Source organism: Ursus maritimus, unplaced genomic scaffold (genome assembly GCF_017311325.1).
Source record: "Ursus maritimus isolate PB19 unplaced genomic scaffold, ASM1731132v1 scaffold_1, whole genome shotgun sequence".
In the NCBI taxonomy this organism is placed as follows: domain Eukaryota; kingdom Metazoa; phylum Chordata; class Mammalia; order Carnivora; family Ursidae; genus Ursus; species Ursus maritimus.
The window spans coordinates 30,005,177-30,027,154 of NW_024423343.1; the positions used below are offsets into that span (position 1 = coordinate 30,005,177).

General features: G+C 38.7%; 1 protein-coding gene across 6 annotated transcripts in view; it reads right to left on the minus strand.

Annotated features, from left to right (window-relative positions):
• The window catches only part of PARD3B (par-3 family cell polarity regulator beta), a 978,033-nt gene that overhangs the window by 405,873 nt on the left and 550,182 nt on the right, over positions 1-21,978 (minus strand). For all 6 annotated transcript variants that reach the window (XM_040641719.1, XM_008687551.2, XM_040641729.1 and 3 more), the window contains exon 11: positions 3,556-3,741. In XM_040641719.1, the coding sequence (XP_040497653.1) occupies positions 3,556-3,741 (186 nt within the window). The remainder of the gene's footprint in view (positions 1-3,555; positions 3,742-21,978) is intronic.

Genomic DNA, 21,978 nt, shown 5'->3' on the forward strand with positions numbered 1-21,978 from the left:
CTCCGTGGGCTGCAGGGGTCTAAAATGACAGATGTTGTGTCCTGACACAAGTAGGCAAGTGTTTCTGGGATTTACTTCTTGATATGCAGACTGGAATTTAAATATTAAGAAGATTAAGTATTTGGTTAATACTGAATAGAGTACAAATATTGTTTAGTTTGCCCCTCGAGTGACGAATTCACTTCCAAGAGAGAATCCTGGAAGAGCCAGGTGCTTTTATTTTCAAACAGAGATTTACATCTCCATTAGAAGTAACTCAAATAAGAGAGGAAATGATAGAAAGCAGTAGCCCAAGAGGTAAATTTTAAAAAAATAAATAAAAATAAATAAAAGAGAGAGAAAAGAAAGGAAAAAGAGGCCCTCAATTATAGTCCCAGTCGCACAGTGGTTCGGGGGTTTTGCATCTGGCAAGAAGTAGCCTATCTTTGTTTATACCAACGGAAGCCCCCAGGAGAATAGAGCACACAGAATCCACAGGAAGAATTTGGTCATACTTTTCAAAGTAGTTTAGTTTTCAAAAATCCACCTTCCCTAAAGGAAAAAACACCTTGAGAACCAATTAGTGTACGAAGGGCCAGGAGAAAAAGATTGTGCTCTGGCAGAAAGATTATTTTGTTGATTTCAGGTAAAAACCTAAGGCCAGATGCTAAAGTGGATGTTCCCCATGCTTATCTCCTCTCTGCCCTGGGGACACTGCAGTCTGTTACATTTGTATCTTCTGAACAGGGACAGGAACAAAGTCTCAAAACAATTTTTGTAAGACATAATCCTGAATCACAGAACAGGTGGCAATTTTCTGAAGAGTAACAGTGGATTATTGGAACAGCACAAGAAGAATAGAAAAATCTTTGCTCTCTTTCTTTTTCTGGTTAATCAGATTTCTTGTGAGCAAAGCTTAGTCCTCTACCCTTTACACTGCAAAAAGTAAACAAGACAAATGGATACTAAACATTCACAATAAGGCTAAATTCATGATTGATGCCTCTTACTGTTTAAGATCAGCTATAAATATGCTGTCCAGTGGTTTTTAGTGGTGTGATTGTCTGACTCAGCAGACCAGTGTCAGGAAAGAAATTTACATAAATGGAAAGTGAAATCTGTCTTCGAGAAGCAGGACTGTTAGAAACTGCTTAGGTAAGGAGACGCTCACTTACGCAAACATGGGTATACATATTAAACCTGCTCTCTAATATCTGCTTGAGCTTAAGTTATTGCCCGTAAAGAAGCTAAGATGTTTGCTTTTAATTTCCAAAAAATCATTTCAGTTCCAATTTTACTTGGAATAAATTCTGCAAACAGAACTGTCATTAGGTGTAAGAAGAATAATATCAATCCGGTATCCACAAGCATGACCAAGACTCATCGTTAAACACAGCACATGTTTAGATGGCTTGGCTAAGGGTGACAAGCACGGTACCCTATGACAACTCCAGGGTAACAGTCCCTGATCGCGAGGAATATGAACAGATGAGAGGAAGGAGGCTTCCGTGCAGTGGAGCGCAGGATCTGAAGTCAGACTGCCCGGGTTCAAATCTCAGTTTAAGCAGTTCCTGGCTCTGTGACCGTGGGAGAGGCACTGAGCCCTGTAATCTGCAATTTCCCTCTGATGGAATGGCATGATAGCAATCCAGGGTAAATATGAAGAAGAAAATTAGAGAATCCAGCTAAAGCACTTATCACCGCACCTGGCACACATTAAGGGCTAAGCACAATGACGATTAATCGCTGTTGTTACTATTACTGTTATTTTCCTTTTGCTCCTGGTTCTGCGTATCTGAGCCAGATGGGAGAGTTTGACAGATTGAACGACTGGCCCCAATTCTTCACCTTTCTCTGCACTCGGACCTTTCCCACAGCCCCATCAGGGGTGGACTGTGTTTCTCTGGGCCTTGACCTTGGACTCACCCACATGACTGGTTTGGATAGTGGCACACGTGTACACGTGCGTGTGTATGTGTGTGAGTGGATCGGAGCCCAGGATTTAAAAGGCTTCCCTCACTCTTTGCTGCTGGCCCTCTGCCACCCCGGAGCAGGAGCAGCACATGCCCCAGCTAGCCTGCTGGGCCAGGGGTAGGTGAGGGACATGGGGGACACTCAGAGCTGCAGACGTATGGTGTGAGAGACATAGCCCGAATCGCAGCCCCGTTAGCTGTCCTGCAGAGCCGCGAGGGGCGTAAAGGCTTACTGATGTTTGTTACTGAAATCTTGTCAGTATTTATTATGCAAAAAAAAAAAAAAATTAACTGATCCAAAGAGTACATTAAAAAGTTGTCTACCCACAATGAATTTCTGATTTCCCGAGGAAAAAGGCATTAGCTCAGTGTCTAGGTCTGAAATAAATGTGGAATGATAAGTGAGGAGAGACAAGTGCTTCAACAAAGCCAGGATTCCAGGGCCGGAGATGCTCCTGTAAACTCTGCCTAGGCCTGCTTGGCTTTTGTTTAGGGAGGGTCATGTGTGATAACGTCAGATTATTTTTAAAAGGCTCACAGTGGCTGAAAGTTTATCCTACGCACTGTGCTAGACAACATGCACACAGCAGCTCTCTTAGTTCTCCGAAGAGCACCAGGAGGTAGGCTCTACTAATTTTACTCATTTTACAAATGAGGAAACGGAGGCACATGGAGCCAAGTAACTTGTCCACATGGACAAGTGAGAGTGGTCCAGGCAGGATTCAAACTCAAGCAGCCTCATGGCCTGGCATGAGATGAGCGTGGTGGGACAGCTGGCGAGAAGCAAAAACATGTTCTCCCATCTCTAATCACCTTGCTGTTTTAACCGGTGTGTGCGTTAATTTAATCCTTAGGACACTTGAATTAGGTATTACCTATTCTTCACCCTCCATAGATGAAGAAAGGGGAACACTGTAGGTCACGTTCCTCGCCCCTCTTCCCACGTGGCTAGCAACGGTATGCTAGCTGGAGCACATGGCGATGAAGCTGGATTTGAACCCAGGCAATCGAGTTAACCATTACACTATGTTAATAGTAATGATCACACTGCTCACCCCAATGTGAAAAGGCAGGATCACATTCTTTCCTTTTTTTCTGGAAATCTGTAAGCTTTTCCAAGTTCAAAGGCAAACATGCATTCCTGGTACCATGGCTATCTTCAAGTGCATATAATGTGATAAATAACCTTTAATTTACACTACAATCATTCTCAGGCTCCACTGAGCTTTCATTCTTGCAAGAGCAATATCCTTATTTGCTGCCTTCAAGTTGACTTGTTTTTAGTTTTGTTTTTCTGAGTGTATTTTTAGGTTCAACCTTGTCAGGTTACAAATTCAGAGGAATCCTAACAGAGTAATAAACGGAATGGGAGAAAGAGTATTAATCATGATGGGTTTAGAGAACAATGCCTAGGAAATAAAACTAACCACCCAGAGTGTGAACACAGACAAGTGTCGCCCGGATCTGTTCACACATACACTTGTTGCGTCTACAGGAGAGCCTCGTGGTCTCATGTCTTAGACACTCTCTCCATCCAGTTGCCAAGCAAACAGCCACATCTCAAGCACCTTCACACTGACATTCAAACAGCAGTCCTACTGACCTTGAAAGCAGCACCTCCATGGATGATGGATTTGATAAAAATTCCCAAGTCTGTTCCAGTTTCTCGCGATTTGTTCCCTTTCAAGCTCACGCCAAGACCAGCAGAACCTGAATCATTCAGGGGGATCTCGAAGGTGAGTTGCTCAGTTGTTTCCAGCGAGAGTGCATAGCAGTCAGGTTCTCCTTTCTGTTGATGTACACATGGAAAGAGGGAAGGGAAGAAAGCAGATTAGTGTTTACACTCAAATGGCCAAACACAGAAGCAACTGGCCAGACACATTGATTGGACCTCTAACAGGCTGGTCTTCTCTCTCTACAAGGGGTCACCACCGTGTCCATGGGTAGTAGAAGAGTTCTTGGAGTCATATTTGCTGATGGTCAACAGAAAGGATCTTTTCGCTAGGTGGAGTCATGCCAGTTGAAACACCGTGTAAATATTTGGAAATTCAGCAGAATAGTCTCAATAATTAAAGAGGCTGGATATTACTTAGGGGATCTTAGGTACCAGAAAAGACCTTAGAGATAAGGTGATCTTAATGCCTTCATTTTACAGATGAAGAAACAGAGCTTAACGTAGAAACATGGTAAAATTGGGGGGAAATATTTGAAAACGCACATTAACCATGGAAACAATGTTCTTGATCAAGAATGTCAATTGGGGGGCGCCTGGGTGGCACAGCGGTTAAGCGTCTGCCTTCGGCTCAGGGCGTGATCCCGGCGTTACAGGATCAAGCCCCACGTCAGGCTCCTCCACTATGGGCCTGCTTCTTCCTCTCCCACTCCCCCTGCTTGTGTTCCCTCTCTCGCTGGCTGTCTCTATCTCTGTCAAATAAATAAATAAAATCTTTAAAAAAAAAAAAAAAAAGAATGTCAATTGGATAGGAGCACTGAAAAAAAATGTTATCTTAAACTTGGGAAATGTGACGTATAATGAGTATCACTGAATTAAACTTCACTTTGCCCAGCTCATGCCTTAGGCTTGCTTCTTTGATAATATAACTCACTGGCAATCAGATTTTTGAACCTAAACAAAAAAGATAATGCAAGACAAATATTTGTGTCCTTTTTGCCAAATCACACCTAGCCACAAGCACAGCTGTTCTCAAAAAAATAGAGTAAGAGTATGGAGGCAGCAGGCACACTTAGGGTTCAAGTTTCCAGGAAGAAGCATAAGATTAATCGTTTTTGGCCTCTGATGTTTTCAAATATACAGCAGTGACAACAGAAAAGTGCTGTCCACATGATAATCTTTGCAGGTGCCCCTACTGCATCTCTCAAGCTCGCAGAAATGTGAAACTCAGCCACAGTGTTTAACCAGAAAATTTGAAAATGAGATAGCCCTAGAAACCTTCAACTCATTCTAGGTCGGTAGTTCCTTCCTCTCTGTAATTATGTCTAGAAACTCTCATCTTAGGGTCACTTTGAGGGACTCTTCTGTAAAATTGCATATTTTAAAAATTACTGTGAATGTCTGAATGTCAGTCACCAAATAACAACTATAAAATCAGAGGTAGCAAAGAACCTATAATTAAAACAGGATTAAGAGGCTGATCATTGCCAGACCCACTGACCTAGTATTTTCAACTCCTACCAAAATAGAGAAACCCGTGTCTACCTTTAAAGAAACAGTTGCTTCATTTAATTTCATTGTACATGAAGTTAGCTATAAAAACTTGGACAATAGGTGGCTTCAAAGAAATGAAACTTTATTGCTTGATTTAATAAACCCATTACTAGTTAGTTCTCTTAACTCATTATATTATTATCTAAGAAACACCCCATTATTTGATTCAAACTAGCTGTCTCCCCCCCCCATGGGAATGCCATAGTTAAATATGAAATGTAAATTGTTAGCCTTCATCTTTGTCTTCCAGAATGTCCTATTTAGAATTCTTAACATTTGATAATCATTTACGTTTCCAGGTCTCTCTGGGGTTTGGTTCATTTTAGTCTAATAAAGTTCCACTGAATTAAAGTACAAATTAAAGAACAGCTGTTCTTCCTAGAAGTTTGTGAACACCATTTTAGAGAAAGACTAGAAGCTTCTCTGGCTTTTTATCTACTAGAGACAAAATGACACAAGGGCAAGTTTCGCTTGAGTAATATTTTCGAACCACTTCATTCTGTAATCAAATCTGATTTCTTTGGTAACTGTTTTAATTAAGATTGATAATCACTATTTGTACTGACACCATTATTACATATGTGGTAAAAATGAAATAGAAACCAAGTGATATTATGGCTATCTTTTCATGTGTGTTTGTGTTATTTTACTTTTTTAAGTTTTTTACTTTAATTCCAGTTAGTTAACATACAGCGTTATATTAGTTTCAGGTGTATGATATAGTGATTCAACACTTCCATACATCACCCTGTGGTCATCACAAGTGCCCTCCTTAATCCCCATCACCTATGTAACCTATCCCCACACTGACCTCTCCTCTGGTAACCATCAGTTTGTTCTCTATAGTTAAGAGTATGTTTCTTGGCTTGTCCCCCTCTCTCTTTTTCCCTTTGCTCATTTGTTTTCTTAAATTCCACATATGAGTAAAATCATATGGTATTTGTCTTTCTCTGACTTATTTCACTTAGCATAATACTCTCTAGCTCCATTCATGTCATTGCAAATGGCAAGATTTCATTCTTTTTTGTGGCTGAGCAATATTCCATTGCACACATATACTGTATCTTCTTTATCCATTCATCAGTCAATGGACACTTGGGCCATTTCCGTAATTTGCTATTGTAGATAAAGCTGCTATAAACATCAGGGTGCACGTATCCCTTTGAATTAGTATTTTTGAATTCTTTGGGTAAATACCTAGTAGTACAATTGCTGGGTCATAGCGTAGTTCTATTTTTAACTTTCTGAGGAACCTCCACACTGTTCTCCAAAGTGGCTGTACCAGTTTGTATCCCCCCCAACAGTGCAAGAGGGTTCCCCTTTTAAGTCCCTGATACCTGACAGCCAGAAATAGAACAACAAAAACAATCTAGTGCCTAACAATGGTTCTAAGTGCTTTATGCATATTAACATACTTACTCTTCATAACAAGTCTATGAGGAATATTATCATGCCCATTTTACAGATAAGGAGACTGAAATGCACAGCAGGTAAGTATCATGCTTACAGTCCATAAGACTTGACAGTGTTGGAGCTTTGTGAGGTGCAGGCAGCGTGGTTCCTGTGTCAGACTCTTAACTGCTATGCTATGTCTCAACCTCTGTGAACCACTACGACTTGGCCTAGTCACAAGAAATTCCAAGACTGATTCCCACAACCACAGTAGACACCATGCAATTTCACATTCTCTACTCAACTATAGTTTTGTTTTATATCTTTGTCAGGCTCAAGCCATAATTAGTGGATTCTAATAATAGCAAATTATTATTGCTATTCACCCAATGGTGAAGGAAGACATTATAGTAGTTAACATAGCCATTTCCTCTATTAGAAATAAATGTCATTTATTTCTATGTCAATGTCCCTTTACCTAATGTACAAAAAAATCAATACACGGAATGCCTTCCTTCAGTAATCTTGGTTCAACAAAGAACTCTAAAAATTAAACTCAACTCTTGCCAAACAACATTTTGGAGAAGAGGTATTAAGGCCTCACAAATGCCCCAAATGCAGGACCTTAGTGATGGGATGATCCCAAAGGCAATGACATATCCACACTTTAGATCCTCGCTTGCTTCCTGTCTTTCAGACAAGAGCTCTTTCTACCCTGTGTTGGGAATACCCCTTGCTGTTTACACTCACAATTATCCAGAGGGGAAAAAAAATCCAAGATACAAGACTGGCATAAGAAAGGAAATCTTGTGAATTTCATTCTTTTTCTTTTCATTATTTCTTATTTTCCACTAGAGGCCATGTCTCTAGATACAAAGTCCATGAGATTGCTTGAGGCAGGCCCAGGATGGATGCCCACATGCCCGCAGTGCATAGGTCTTGGCCTAATGCCTTGGTACCCACCCAGGGCCAGCCTTTCAGGGTCCACAACTAAAGCTTTCTCAATCTCAGCACTACTGATATTTGGGGCCTGATAATTCTTTGTTGTGGAGGGCTGTCCTACGCATTAAAGGACAGTCAGCAGAATCCTTGGCTACTACCTACTAGATGCCGATACTACCTCCTTCCCCAGTTATGATAACCCCAAATGCCTTCAGACACTGCCAAATGTCTCAAAATCACTGGGCTCAAAATCACTTCAGTTGAAAACCACTGCCCTGTACAGTCAAATTTAACTGCCAAGTAAAGTCAAGTTTAAGGCAACTGCCAAGTACAGTCAAGTTTAAGGCAAGTAGGGTCCAGAGAAGTATTTGGGACTGCAATGTTGCCTGCTGAAATGTTCCCAAGTCCCAGAAAGGAGACTAAGTCTCAGGCTCACAAGTTCGTGACTGACCACTTAGTTGGGCACGGAATTCTGCACTTAGTTATGTCTCTGGTTATATGTCTCTGGTTACATGGCAGCTAATTTTCTAGGGGCAGAAATACGGTCTTTGGGGGATTAACAGAGTAAGAAAAGCGATAAATATTGAATTTATTGGTACATATACAAAATGCTGACTTTTATTAATGAAGCCAAGAAGAAAAATGTAGCCTATCAAGTGGCATTTGCTAGGTTAGTTATGCTTCTATATATGCTGATTTGTATTTTTTATTTTATTAAGAATCATAGACTTCTATAAAATAGTATTAACATAACAATTTCTACTCAAGTGGAACATAACATTAAGCATAATAGTGTATGTGTACAGTACATTTCAATTATATAACATATACACTATATACATACTAGACACCTACCCATCTACGCATTACCTACCTGCCTCACAACCCTGCCCCAGCTATTTGCATATGTGTATATGTCTGCACAGAAAAAAAAAATGTGGTTATCTACCGGCACTGCAATATGGACTACATTTTCCTTCTTTATAATTTTTCTGTGTTTTCTAAACATTTATCCATCATTATAAAATGATAAATGTTTTTGAATGGAATTTATGAAGGTATAAGAACCATTTGCTGTATTATTGCACTGCCAACTAGAAAGATGTAAACACATCTCTATGACACACACGCGTGTTTACACATATGCATTTTCTAACACTACCTATACCATACGCAATATGTATTACCCTATAGTGTTACTATATGCATTCTTTAAAACTACATAATATATAATGTGTATATGTATTCTCTCTCTACATATATATACGCATGTGTGTTTATATATGCATGTGTGAGTGTAGTACATATCCCTCTTAGAGTTGCCAGTGACTTCCATGTTACTAAATCCAATGGTCAATTGTCATCTTTTATCTTTCCTGATCTACAGGAGCATTAGACCAAATTGATGAAGCCTTACTTTCTGAAATATTTCTTTTCTTGGTCCCAGGACATCATTCGCTTACAGTTCGTCTCCCACTTCATGGTCTACTCCTTTGCAATTCCCTTTGCTGATTCTTCCCCTCTCACCAATCTTTAAATATTAGTGTCCTCGGAATCACTCACCTGATCTCTTCTCTTCTTTCCCATCCTTATTTTTGAAGCTACCTCACCTAATTTCATGGTTTTAAATATCATTTACACACTCGTGAGTCATAAATTCCTATCTCCACCTCTCTCCCCTAAACTACACTCACATAACCAATTCTCTACTGAACAACTTTATTAGGATTTCTACCTTGAAATCATGCCTAAATAGATCATCCCTTAAACCTGTTCCTCCTGAACAAGCAAATGGAACTATATTCTTTCAGACATTCAAGCAAGAGACCTCAATGTCATTGCTGATTTCCTTCTTATCTCACACTCTATATCCAACCCGTCAGCAACTCCTATCAGCTCTACTTTAAAAACACGCCCAAAATTCTGTCACCCTAACTGCTAGGCTACCACTGCTTCTCACCCAACACTCTCTGTACTAGTGTCTCCTTTTTGCCTCCCTGCGTCCACTTTTCTCCTCTTCAGGATATTTCTTAACACAGCAGCCAGAGTGTTCCCATTAAAACAAATCCTCAAAACCTTCTAGTGACTTCCCACCTCTTCAGAGAAAATGCCAATGCCCTACAAATTCTAAGCTGAGTGCCCCGACTCTTCTCTCTGCTCACCTCTCCGACTACTTATCTTACGCTTGCTGCATTGCCTTTCTTCTTTTTTTCAGCACATCCTTCATCTTTCATGCTTCTGCCCCAAGACCTTTGCATAACCTCTTCTCTCTGCTTTGAATGCTCCTCTCCTAGATTTCTGCAGACCTCCTTCCCTTACTACCTTTAATTCTCTGTTCAAATACCAATTTATTAGTGAGGTCGTCCCTGACCTTTTAGTTTCAAATTGCTTAAATGCCCTCTCAATACCACCCTATCCATGTCTAATACCCTGCTTTTCTTCCACAGTACTTATCACATATTGTATACATGTTTATTTATTTTTTTTAAGATTTATTTATTTATTAGAGAGAGAGAGCTTGGAGGGCAGAAGAAGGAGAGAGTCTTACGTAGACTCCATGTTGAACATGGGGCCTGATGCAGGGCTCAATCTCACAACCCCAAGACCACCACCAGAGCCAAAACCAAGAGGTGGATGCTTAACTGACCTTGCCACCCAGGTGTTCCTGCTCATTTGTTTTTAATAGGGTCTCTTGAATGTGGGAACTTTTATATTATTCTGATTCTTTTCCACCAATTTATTGCCAGTGCTTAAAACAGTGCCAGACTAAAAAATAGGCATTTGGATAACTATTTGTTGAATGAATAAATATATAAAGAGAGATATAGATGTTTGTGTGTGTGCCCAACAGTATGTGCTTGTGCGTATGTACACACATGTATCTGTAAACAGGTATCTGTGGGATTGTATACATGTATACGTAAATAAATAAATTGCTGCCATCACATTTGATTCCTACCATTCCAGATTTCATTAATTTAAAGGTTTATACAAATTAGTTTTTATATGAAAAATAATTATAAAAAGCACAAAGTATCACAGTTTTAAGAAACCTTAAAAGTAACCTAGTCCAATTTCCCTTTTCACACAATACTTTCAGTTCCTAGGAGAGATGATAACGTAGCTCAGCATCAGCATCAGCTCCTCAATGACGGCATCACGAGGGGTCATCGCTACCGATTTGTGAGGACCACTGGACTGTTCGTGGTTTTAAATTGTAGCGTGTACCTCAAATCTTAAGTGAATACTACAAACAGCAATATTCGTGGTACATTTCATCAAGTCTGGGAAACACTGTGATCCAGTACCAAAGACACACCGGCCGTCTTTCTGTTTGCCTATCCATCCAAGCTAAAACATATATGTGTACTCATACACCTATAAACAAAAGTCTCGTGAGACAATACTTAACCAGAGTGCAATGAATTTTAGTGATTTCTATGTGATCTTATTTAATGTTTAATGTGGTCACAATCCTCTACATTAATTTCATAATCCAATACCGGAACATAATTTTTAATTAGGAAAACATACATATATAATTATATATACAATTTTTATTAAATAAAAAATAAATGAAATGCAAAACCAAATGGAGAGTAAAATGTTAACTATCTTATCCTTCCTTTATAATTTTTATAGTCATTTTAATGTTTTATCCTAACCACCCCTAGCCTTAACTAATCCCTTAATCTCTTTTATACAAACTTTCTTCAAGTTCTTATAGCTGTTTCTGTTATCACCTTAATTAAATATATTTTCACTTCTCCCTCCCATCCAGTTATGTCTTTCCCTATTTTTCCATTCCCTCACTTTGTTCTCTGTAATACTATCTCTATTCCTAAGTACAATGAATAACCTGTTAGAGCTGGAATACAGAAACAAGATTGGTCCATTCTGGCCCAAGTGACAAGAGTCACTCTTTGCAAACCGTAATAATCCAACAAATTTTTATCAAGCATCTTGTATGTACTCAACACTGTAACACGGAGTGGCCAGTCTACAGAGAATGTAACTGGCAAAAAGTTTACTGAAAAATACAGGAGGGCCTTTCTGTTTCATTCACAGTATTATCTGGAGAGGAAGAGTAGAATTTAAGAAGAGGAAAGAAGAAACAGAGGAATCTACATAGTTGGACCTTGTGAGATATACTAACCATTTTTATCAAGCAAATATCAAGAGTAATTACTTGGTGTGAGAAGAGGAACGGGAGGCGGAAGATGGATGACTTGCGAGGCCTCCAGATTATTTGCTGAAGAGTACTCTATGTAGGGCCACTTCTGGAGTCACACACGTTCTTGTGGTGCAAAGCAATACTTGAATCACGCACGCAAGTGGTAATAACCCAGCCTTCCCAAGCCCAGGGGAATCCACCAGTCTGCAGGGCCAGTGTTCAATTTCTCAGAAGCCCAGGTCAGACCTGAAAGCATCCATGCTGAACCTTTTATGGCCCTCGTTTCATTAAATGCTGTGCTCTTGGCTCAGCACAAGCAAGCTCTTGATGTCTTTACCTTCCTCCCAAATGTGTAATTAGTCTGTGTTGTGAGCAGCTTACTTTATGCAAGAGTTATGATTCACATGCAATCATTTTGTCAATTACTAAAACTCAAATAAGAGGGCTTTAAGGGACAAAAATGAATATTTATATATACAGTATGTAAAGTAAAAGCCATACCTGGCAATTCTGCCAGGATATTTTATAATAGGCTTAAGCACTGTTAACTTTTGCCTAAGTAAATTCTAAGGAATTTGAGGTGATAAAACTTTTGTTATTGCTAAATTTTCATAACAATGAAAGGATAAGATACCTGTAAGATACATAATTTTCTGTATTTTTAACATTTTCTGAAAAAGTATGGGTAGCTATTATAAGCATGAAAAGGTTTTGGTCAATTGGATTACATAAAATTCAGAATGTGAATATCACGCTCGAGTAGGGATCAGAGGCTCCTTCCAACAGCTGGGAGGCATTCTATTTTAGATTGTACTTGGCAGAGAGTAGAGAAAAGACGGCAGGAGATGAGCAGACACATGCAAAGTAAACGGTGATGCAAGGATGGTCATCTTAATAAAGGTAAAGGACTTTCCCCCCAACTGTTGCTAATATATAAATGAGATCAGCAGAATCCTTGGTGATTTATAAGTGGACAGATTATCTTTTTAAGTCTTTCATCCTCTGGGCAATATAGACAAATCACAAGGAAGAGTCAGAGGTCATGCTGCAGATAATTTAAAAATCTTCTGAATCATACTGTAGGTTGTTGATAATTAACTCAATCAATGGGGGAAACTTCTTAAATGTAGGCTTCTTACGGGTAGCTCAATTATCAATATATTAAGTTTATGCCCTGATGTGATCTCCTTAAGTAAATATTCATCCACTTCTAAATACTTAATAACCAAAGACCCGAATGAAGAAAATCCTACAAAATGTCTGTAATTGAGACCTTTTTCATGTTTTTTAATATCCATTCTCTGGAAAGGGTGAGGAAAGAACCTACTGAACACAGGAGCTGATTTCTGACTGCACTTACCAAAAGACAATTTCTTTAAGTCAGAGATTAATCTAATTCCAGGAAACAAATGTCAAAAAAATGGTCATTCTTCATTGTCTGCTCGATATAAAAAGGCCTTAATGTGATACTAAGAGATTAAAACTAACAGAAGTAAAGTAAGTCAAAGTTAAGATGCCTACAGCTATCCTTTTTCCCCTCCTACTTACAGTATATATACTTGAAAGATCAGCAAATTCCACAGTTCAGCAACACTGGCAAAAAAACACTGTTTTTTCCTTTTTCCGATAAACATGGAAGAAATGAATATATCTGTCATGAAAAGTAGTATTAATGAATATTTTAATTCAGACAGCATGGATTCTTCACAAAGCTAGCACCTGCTTTGTTTATATGGGGAAGCAACAGGTCTTTTTTGTTTTGTGTTTATTCCTTCCCATTGAAAGTGAACTACAGAAACCTGATTAAAATGTCTTAAACCTTTTACAGACAATAATTTAGTGTTTAAAATACAAGAATACATGCTTTTATATAAGATTTAAGAACAAATAGTATGATTGTAATAATTTAATACTCTAAAAAGGAAGCTTAGAGCGCCTGATTCTTAGAGGAGTAGACCTATTTGAAAAGCTGGAGTCCTAGGTGAAATACTTCCAGTATCTTTGCCATCACAAATATTCTGTCTGCCACGCTACCTGCATTTAATGGCTTTAAAAGACAACTCAACTCTCCAGGACAAAAGCTAAACATAAATAAAAAATACGGAGAACTTCATGGAAGTCAGCGCACCAATCATTGTGTCTGTTCTACCCACAGCCTGTCCACTGCTCAGGAAGGGGCAGCAACTCACTGAATTGGAGGTGCCCTCTGACCCCACAACCGTCAGTCCATAGGCAGCTAATGCTTGCTGAGGAGGTCTGGCCCAAGGCCATGCCCAATTAGAGAGCGTTTTAGAAACCAATTATGCCAGCCAATTTGGTTCCTTCTAAGACTTGGACCCTTGTAAGGTCTAGTACACAGGGTCACAGTCATTGCATGTGAGGGCAAATACCCCGATAGTTTCTCTTATGAAAAATTCTGGGGAAAAGGTTTATTTTAGGACTTCTCACTGCTTTAAAAAAAAAAAAGGTTAATACCTATTCCCTAATTCATTTGATCATGGAACACACCTCTGCATGAAGCATATTAGAGGAAAAGTATACTTCCCTTCACTTAAAGACATGTTGCTTTAGAGAACCCAGAAAAGGTCAAGGTCGAAAGGAATGGAGCAGAGACAGGGAAGGCTCAAGGGAGAAGCAATCTTGTAGGTCATGAACAATGCCCTAGAGATACTACACAGCCTCGTGGTTAAGCTTTCCAGTTCCGTTACTTCTGCGCCACACTTCTGTGTACATGCTATGTTTCACAATTCGCATCATCAACAACAGAGTGTCACAGAAGGAAAGTACAGACTCAGACCAGACTTCCAAAGACATAGGACAGCAAGTACATTTTGGAGCCCTTACTCCGTAAAGGGGGGAAAAATGACATTTAGTTTCCTTATGAGAAATTAATTTATTTTTAGTTTTAGTTTTTAGTTTTGGATTGGGATTGGGATTTGGATTGGGAGATTTCTGCAGATAGTTTAAAGACAATGGATTATAGTTCTTTGCACTGGGATCTTGGGAAGTCACGGAATAAGGTATTTAGCCACTACAGTAAAAGTATAAAAATGTTCTAACACCCACCATTCTGAGTATGTGCCTCATTTTTAGGGCACAACAACTCTTCTAGTAAAGATAATACAGCTTTTTTCCCAACTCAAGAATTCTAAAGGCAGAGATTTTGTCTCCAATACCTTCATTTTCTTTAGAAGATCCAATAAACGTTCTTTTGCTTTGAGGCACGGAACTCTGAAAGGCAGAGTCGTGTTTATTAAATTATGCTACAGTGTAGTAACAGTACTACCACTGCCTCAAGAAAGTGCTGTTTTTGTGGGGGCTGGAGGATGGGGTAATTTGTTTCTTGGTGAAGGCTTTAAAAAAAAGAAATGACGAAAATATAGCCGTTTTAACCCTATCCTTCATCTGATGTTTGAGTTGCACCTAATGAGACTCCGGCTGGAAACCAATCCCCTTTAGAACACTATCAATGATAAATAATCCTAAATTCCAAATAGCGATTGAGAAATCTCAGTGGGTAGCAACCATTTTAAACTCACAGCACATGTTGACTATTGTAAGGAGAATGTTCTTACCATATATATATAATATGCCCTTTATATATGTAATGAAGACATATCATTTGCATTTTATCTTAATTAAATCAATTACTCTATTAAAATTAATTTTCAGATAAAACTGACTTTAAAATAAGAAGTCATTTATGTTCTGTAGAGTATGGAAAATCCATCAAAATTAAAATGTGGATATATCTTCCTTATCCCCACTATGACAAGCAAAATGGGGAGAAAGGAAATCTACCCAGAGTTAATTAATGGGGAAAAGTGTATCAGTCAGTTGCTGTCACAAAAATGTTACATAACAAACCATGCCCAAATTGGGATATGAACAACGAGGCATCTATTTCTCGTTCACATATCTGCAGGTTGACTGGGGTTTGCATGACCTAGGCTGGATTCAAGTAGGTTTGCATTCAAGTGTGGGGCATGTACATGTCTGCTCCATGTGTCTAGCATCTTCCTTAGACCACTGGATATCTGAAACATGTTTCTCACATGCTGAAAGACAGGAATGCAAATGTGAAAGTATCTCTAAAGCCTCTGTTCACAAAACATCCAGTAACATCTAACTGGCCAAATGAATTCACATGGTCAAGTCCACAGGCTACGGTTGGAAAAGAACTATCCACATACACATAATGAGACTAGGACAAGAAGATGAATATATAATGCTACTATTTGGAAGTGAATTGAGACCAATAATCCCATCCCCCAACTGAGTGATATATCTGTATCTCTCTCTATATTTCATATATATATGTATATTTATATATGGGAGATACCAAGGGTTAATAATATATCATAGGGTTTTTATTTCTTTTAATCATATCTTTCCTTTCTTTTGGTATCACATTTTCTATTGACACATATATTCATTCATCTGTTATCATCTGAATGTTGGTGTCCCCCCAAATTCATATGTTGAAATCTTAAACCCCAGGTGATGGTATTTAGAGGTGGGGCCTTTGGGAGGCATTTATGTCATGGGGGTGGAACCCTTATGAACGGGATTAATACCTTTATAAGGAGCTCCCTAGACATTTTCATCATATAAGGATACAACGAGAAGTCCAGAAGACAGCCCTTGCCTAATCATGCTGGCACCATGATCTTGGGCTTTCAGCCTCTAGACCTGTGAGAAATAAGTTTCCCTTGATTATAAGCCACCCAACCTGTGGTATTGTTACAGCAGCCCAAATGGACTAAGTCACCATCCTGCTGTCTGCACTTCAGAGTCACTTCCGTGTGTGATTTTCTCAAGGTAGAGGAAGTAGGTAGCCTAGATCTGGGACGATTCCTGCCCCCGCATCCCTGCATTGTTCCTGCCAGGTTCTTAAAAGGGACTGACTGTTCAGGTGGCTCCAGAGTCTTAAATAAATGGCTTAGGCTACTGAATATTGCCTTTCACTTTACATTATTCTTCTTTGGTGTTCATCTTCCAAATGATCCTCTCCCTTGCTGTTTTTATATATATGTGAAAGCGGGACAAGGGTAAGGGAGCAATTTCTATGGCCTTAATTCCTGTAAAATCAGTGTGTAATTACAAGAAGTTTAAAAGTTCAGCACACTTCCAATCAGTATTTCCCTAGATGTAGGTTGAGCAAGACTTCTTTCTTCCCTGAATTAATGGATCTTCATTTTTCCAACAAAGTCAAGTATGCATCAAAGACTAAACAAGGACTATCTCACTTTAGTTCATGCCTAAGGAATTTTTTTTTAATTAATCCATCACAGATCCATTTTTATTTGCTGATACATGAAAAAGGAAGACTCATCTAAGTATAGTGAGTGAATGAATCTTTTTAGTCAAGCATTTTCCTGACAGTACAGACCTACAATTTTTATGATAATGAAGTCAAGCATAAGGGAAAAAAAGCACTTTATTTTACATGTAAGCGTGTATATATAAAATATAGAAATTACTTTCACCTCAAAAGAAATTTTACAGTGAACGTGTAATGGAATAAAGGACTCTTCACTTAATATCTGCAAACACCCTGATTTTGTGTCTCCACATATAAGCCACCTGTTCCTTCCCTGATTTTATCGGTGAGAAAACAATTTGTCCTCCTCTGAACTCCATTTTACTTTCTTTTTCCCATTCTTATGATTCTCATCACTTTTTCTATTCTACAATTATTTCCTGGCCTGTCTGTCTTAACTCCATTCTATCACTGTGATCTCATCAAAGAAAGGAATTATGTTTAATTCAACTTTGAGCCCAGTTTAGCACCTGGTACGATGCATACATATAAAAAAAATAATTGTACTAGGATGACTTCATAAGTTATTTTGTTGATATTTCTCTGCCACAATGCCCTTTCTGAAATAATGGCATTAAAAGGCCAAAAGCTAACGAAAAGTGACAGCTGTGTCTTGCATCTATGAAATCATATTTTTAACATTGCTAGCCTAAAGTTTCTAGCATGTTTGTTAGATGGAACTAAAATTAACTAAATAAATGTCACAAAGACCTCCTCTTATTTGGATGGGTTTCTCTCTACCTAAAACTCATTTTTTCCTCTCCTCCCACTCTGACACCCACGGGCAAACTCCTACTTACCCAACAAAGCACATCTCAATTGTTACCTGCTCTTTATGGTTGGGCCTTCATCGGGGTCTCCTTAGCACTGTATATACAATAATCATGTTATATTATGGTTATTTCTTATTATATAAATCTTTAAAGACCTCAAGGACAACAAGGGTCATGCCATTTATATTTATACCACTAACACCTATCCCAATGCATGTCTGAGAACAAGGGCACGGTAAACATTATTTAAAGAGCATTGCTGACAAGTGTTGAATCCGTTAATTCTCCCATTGTAGTTCAATATGGGCCACAGCTCATCAATATTAAAAACAATATTTTAAAAACTGCTAATTAAGTTCCCATACTTAAGACCACTATCACCATGACCACCATAATCAAGTGGAATTAGATTTTGGAATATTAGGTGGTAGATTTGGGATACGTACAGAAGCAAACTCCCCTTCCTCATTTCCTACAATGTGAAGTTAATCATGACGTGTTGGCACACGGATGCCTATGAAGGGCTGAGCTGGGCAAGAAAATAGCTCACAAATGTTTCTAAGAACTCACATTTATTTTGGCTCATCTGATCACCATATCCGCTCTTGAGTTTTGATATGGGGTGGAGTAAATCTGTCATTCACTTCTACTTTATTATGACAGCTGGTGCTATTTGGCAACTACTCTGTTCAAAATAACCCTAAAAAAAAGCAGTTTTTCACATTTAAAACAAAGATCGTGTCTCTCTCAACTCCTAAACAATTGGGTGAGAAGTTTAAATTCACTTACTGAGTGACTTCACGTACTCTAAATAAAACTGAAAAGCAAATAAACCAAAAGTTGCTTCGACAGTGTTTGGTTGGTTGTTTTACTAACTTGGGCAGCACTGTGTACAAACACCAAATCAAACACTCTCAATGTATTTGGTATCTCCCTGTCTTTGCCTTTCAAATCTATTGCATATTAGGTGTGGGTAATCCAGAATATTTTTTATATGCTATTTGACCCAAAAGAAGAATCAAAGTCATAATTCAAACATGTTAATGACTGCTAGAAGAGACACCTGACCAATTACTTTCTTGTTAAGGCAGTCCTTGATCCTAGGGCTTGTCTCTGTCGACGTAGAGTTCATCCCATTATTTTAGCCACATCAAAAGTAGGGCATTGGCTAAACAAACATGTCTGATTTATAAAGGCAGCCATATTTTAGGGCTACAAAGCAAGCCATCTAGTGCTTAATGGGTACCGTATGTGCAGATACTTCAACTTATTTCTTTTTTCTGTTCCACTGGAGAATGGAAACCAACCTACTAAAAAACAAGCTGAGAAACATAAAGAATAAAAAAAAATTCTAGAATTATGAAGAAATGCAATTTATTTACTAATCATTGTTATAACAACAGACTAGGAATTTATCAATTTCAACCATTCTTCAGCCTATCAGTGCACGTTGTGCTCGGCCTCGATCTGTAACTTCCAACAAAAATATCTGTATTAGCAGACAATTCAGCTGCAACTTCCTAAAAAACATGAGTGGTGTTCTAAGAACATCATGTAGAGCAAAAATTCACTTCTTCCCTCCTAGCATTCTATTCAAATAATTCCCCCACCTTCTCATAAAGGAAAGCAGATTTGGGAACTTAAAATAATGGAATGGTCTTCCTTCTACTTTCTTCGCTCTCTGGTCTGAGGTAATTAATGTCTACTCAATACCACGCTCAATCATGTTTCCCCTGGGACAGTACTTTCAATTAAACCTTTTATTTCATCCAGGAATGCCTGGTCTCATTGACCACTGTACTTTTTATCTGTGGATTTATGATAATCTAATGCACATCTCCTCACAGGCAGAATGGCCTTATGAGTCCTTATTGTTCTGATGCCAGAAGAGAAGTGAAAAACAAAATTAGCTCCTGCGGAAGCCAGGAAGGAAACCCACATTTGTTTAACACAGCGAGAGGCCTTTCACTACCTGCCCGATGGCCTTGACCATCACACTGCCCTGGCCTCTCAATGTGTTGGCTGCCCCTGCCTGGCTGCTCTGGTCTGATAAGACATGCCAGCTCCCTTGAGAGCTACTGGACGCTGAGGGGTGAGAGGCAACACCAACCTCGGTTACATTTTCAAAGGGTTGTGAAGGAAGTCAGACGTTTACATGCTATTGCTATTCTTTTCTGAGAGATACCCTACAGGTTAAGGAGGAAGCTCTAAACTACTATCTGACAGCAAAGGCTGGGCTTCTCAAAAAGTAAGCCCCTAGCTTGTTTGTAGCTATGTGCCTTTACTTTCTTTGTGGCTAGGACCCACATGATTTGGTTTCTATTTCAGAAGTACACAAATTATAGTGACATGTTATTAACTTAACCACCATGAGAAATTACACTTTTTTTTTTTCTGTTTTACAGTCGTACTCCGTGATGTAGCCGAAGACAAGGCTCGATCTAGTGTACTTCTATCTCTTCAGGATATGGAGAATAGTCACTGTTCTGCATATTCTCAAACACAAGTTCAGCAGCCTTCATCTTTAATTTCCCTGCATGCCTACATAGCACATAAAATTATCAAGTTAATAATTGCATTGATATTTATTTATATAATTTATTTACAACCTGTCTAGTACCAAAGAGGAATTGAGGTGGCTTGCATTAATAAGTACATTGAAAATATCTGCCAAGTTTTCAACAAGTTGCTAGTGCTGACACAGTCCTCTTTTTCAAATTGAGGAATTCAGAACCCGGAGATTTTTTATTACATTACGGATGGCCAAAACCTTAATGAATAGTGTTTGTATTCATTCACTTTTCTTCATGTGTAGTGGAAATGAGCTTTAAATAAGTTCTGACTGTAGGGACAGATGAGATAATTTCTACTTAAAAAACAGGTTATATACTTTAAGTTTATACTTGTAAGTTTTTAAGTTTGTATTTAAGTTTCTTTGTAAACCTGCTTCTTACAATGTGAATTTTTCCTTTCTCTCTGTTAAAGGAATACTGATAAATTGTGCCTGGGTTGCAATGAGCCAACAGGGTTTATTCACTCCACAGTATCTCCAAAGCATAACACTATGTAATAATTTACCTTCTATCGGATGGGTTATATTTAAAAACATATTATGGGAAAATGCACCAAAACTTCCAATTTTGGAAAGAAGGAACACGTTTCCTTCTGAGCTAACTATAGGAGTGAAGTCTCATATGGTACCCACAGCCGTGGTGGCATCAGATGATTGGAGGAAGGGCTACATCTATGTGTATTAACTGCTATAGCAACAAGAACCACAATGGCAAGGGGTCGAAGAGGTGGCCATGAGGGAGAGCTCTTCTGGCAATATGTTATTCTACATTTACTTAAGAGAAGTCACTCTTTAGGTCAAATGCTCCCAAGGCATTCTGAACTGCAGAACAAACAAATGTGCCGAGGCACACTCCCGCGGCCCATTCATATATAGAGAGATCATTCATAATTCACGTGCTATCTGTATTGAGTGTCATGCCAAAACTTGATGCACAGAAATTCAGAGAATAGTATTTTGCAGTGCGAAGAGGTATAAGAGACCAATTAGTTCAATCTCCTCACTTAGTAGATAAGGAAATCCTTCTCCCTGTTTACTGTCAATTTTTTTTAATTTTGATAATTTTAGTATGTATTAATTTATCACTATCCCCATAATCCAACTATTATTCCCAAGTCCCCAGTCCAGATTGTGGGTATCTACTGTAGAAAGGTAAATCTACATGGGCTGAGAAAAAAAGTAACAAGAATAGGGAAGGAGGTTATGTTTAGCAAGAGTGTCATGACTAAAAACATTGCTGAACGACAAAGTAGGGAAAGGGGCAAGGCTTCTCTACCCTGGCTTCTCTCACACTGTACTTGCATCAAAAAAGAACTCAACAAACTCTTTGTGAATGGAATTAAGAAAGATAAGACCCAAGAAGTTAAATGACTTTTCTAAACTTGAACGTCTCAAGTGGTGGCCCTAGGCCAATAATGTGAATCTCACAACCCTGACCAATGCTCATTCTGCTACGGAACAGCGTTCCCTTCGGCTTTCTTAACTGAATGTGAGACATTATAACAATATTGGCCCCAGTGAGTTATACCTCCTTGAAGTGTGACTTTGCCGCTCTTTCCAGAGAGTCTTGGCATCTATCTACCCATCCCCTGAATCCTACTGGGCTTTGTGACTTGCTTTGACA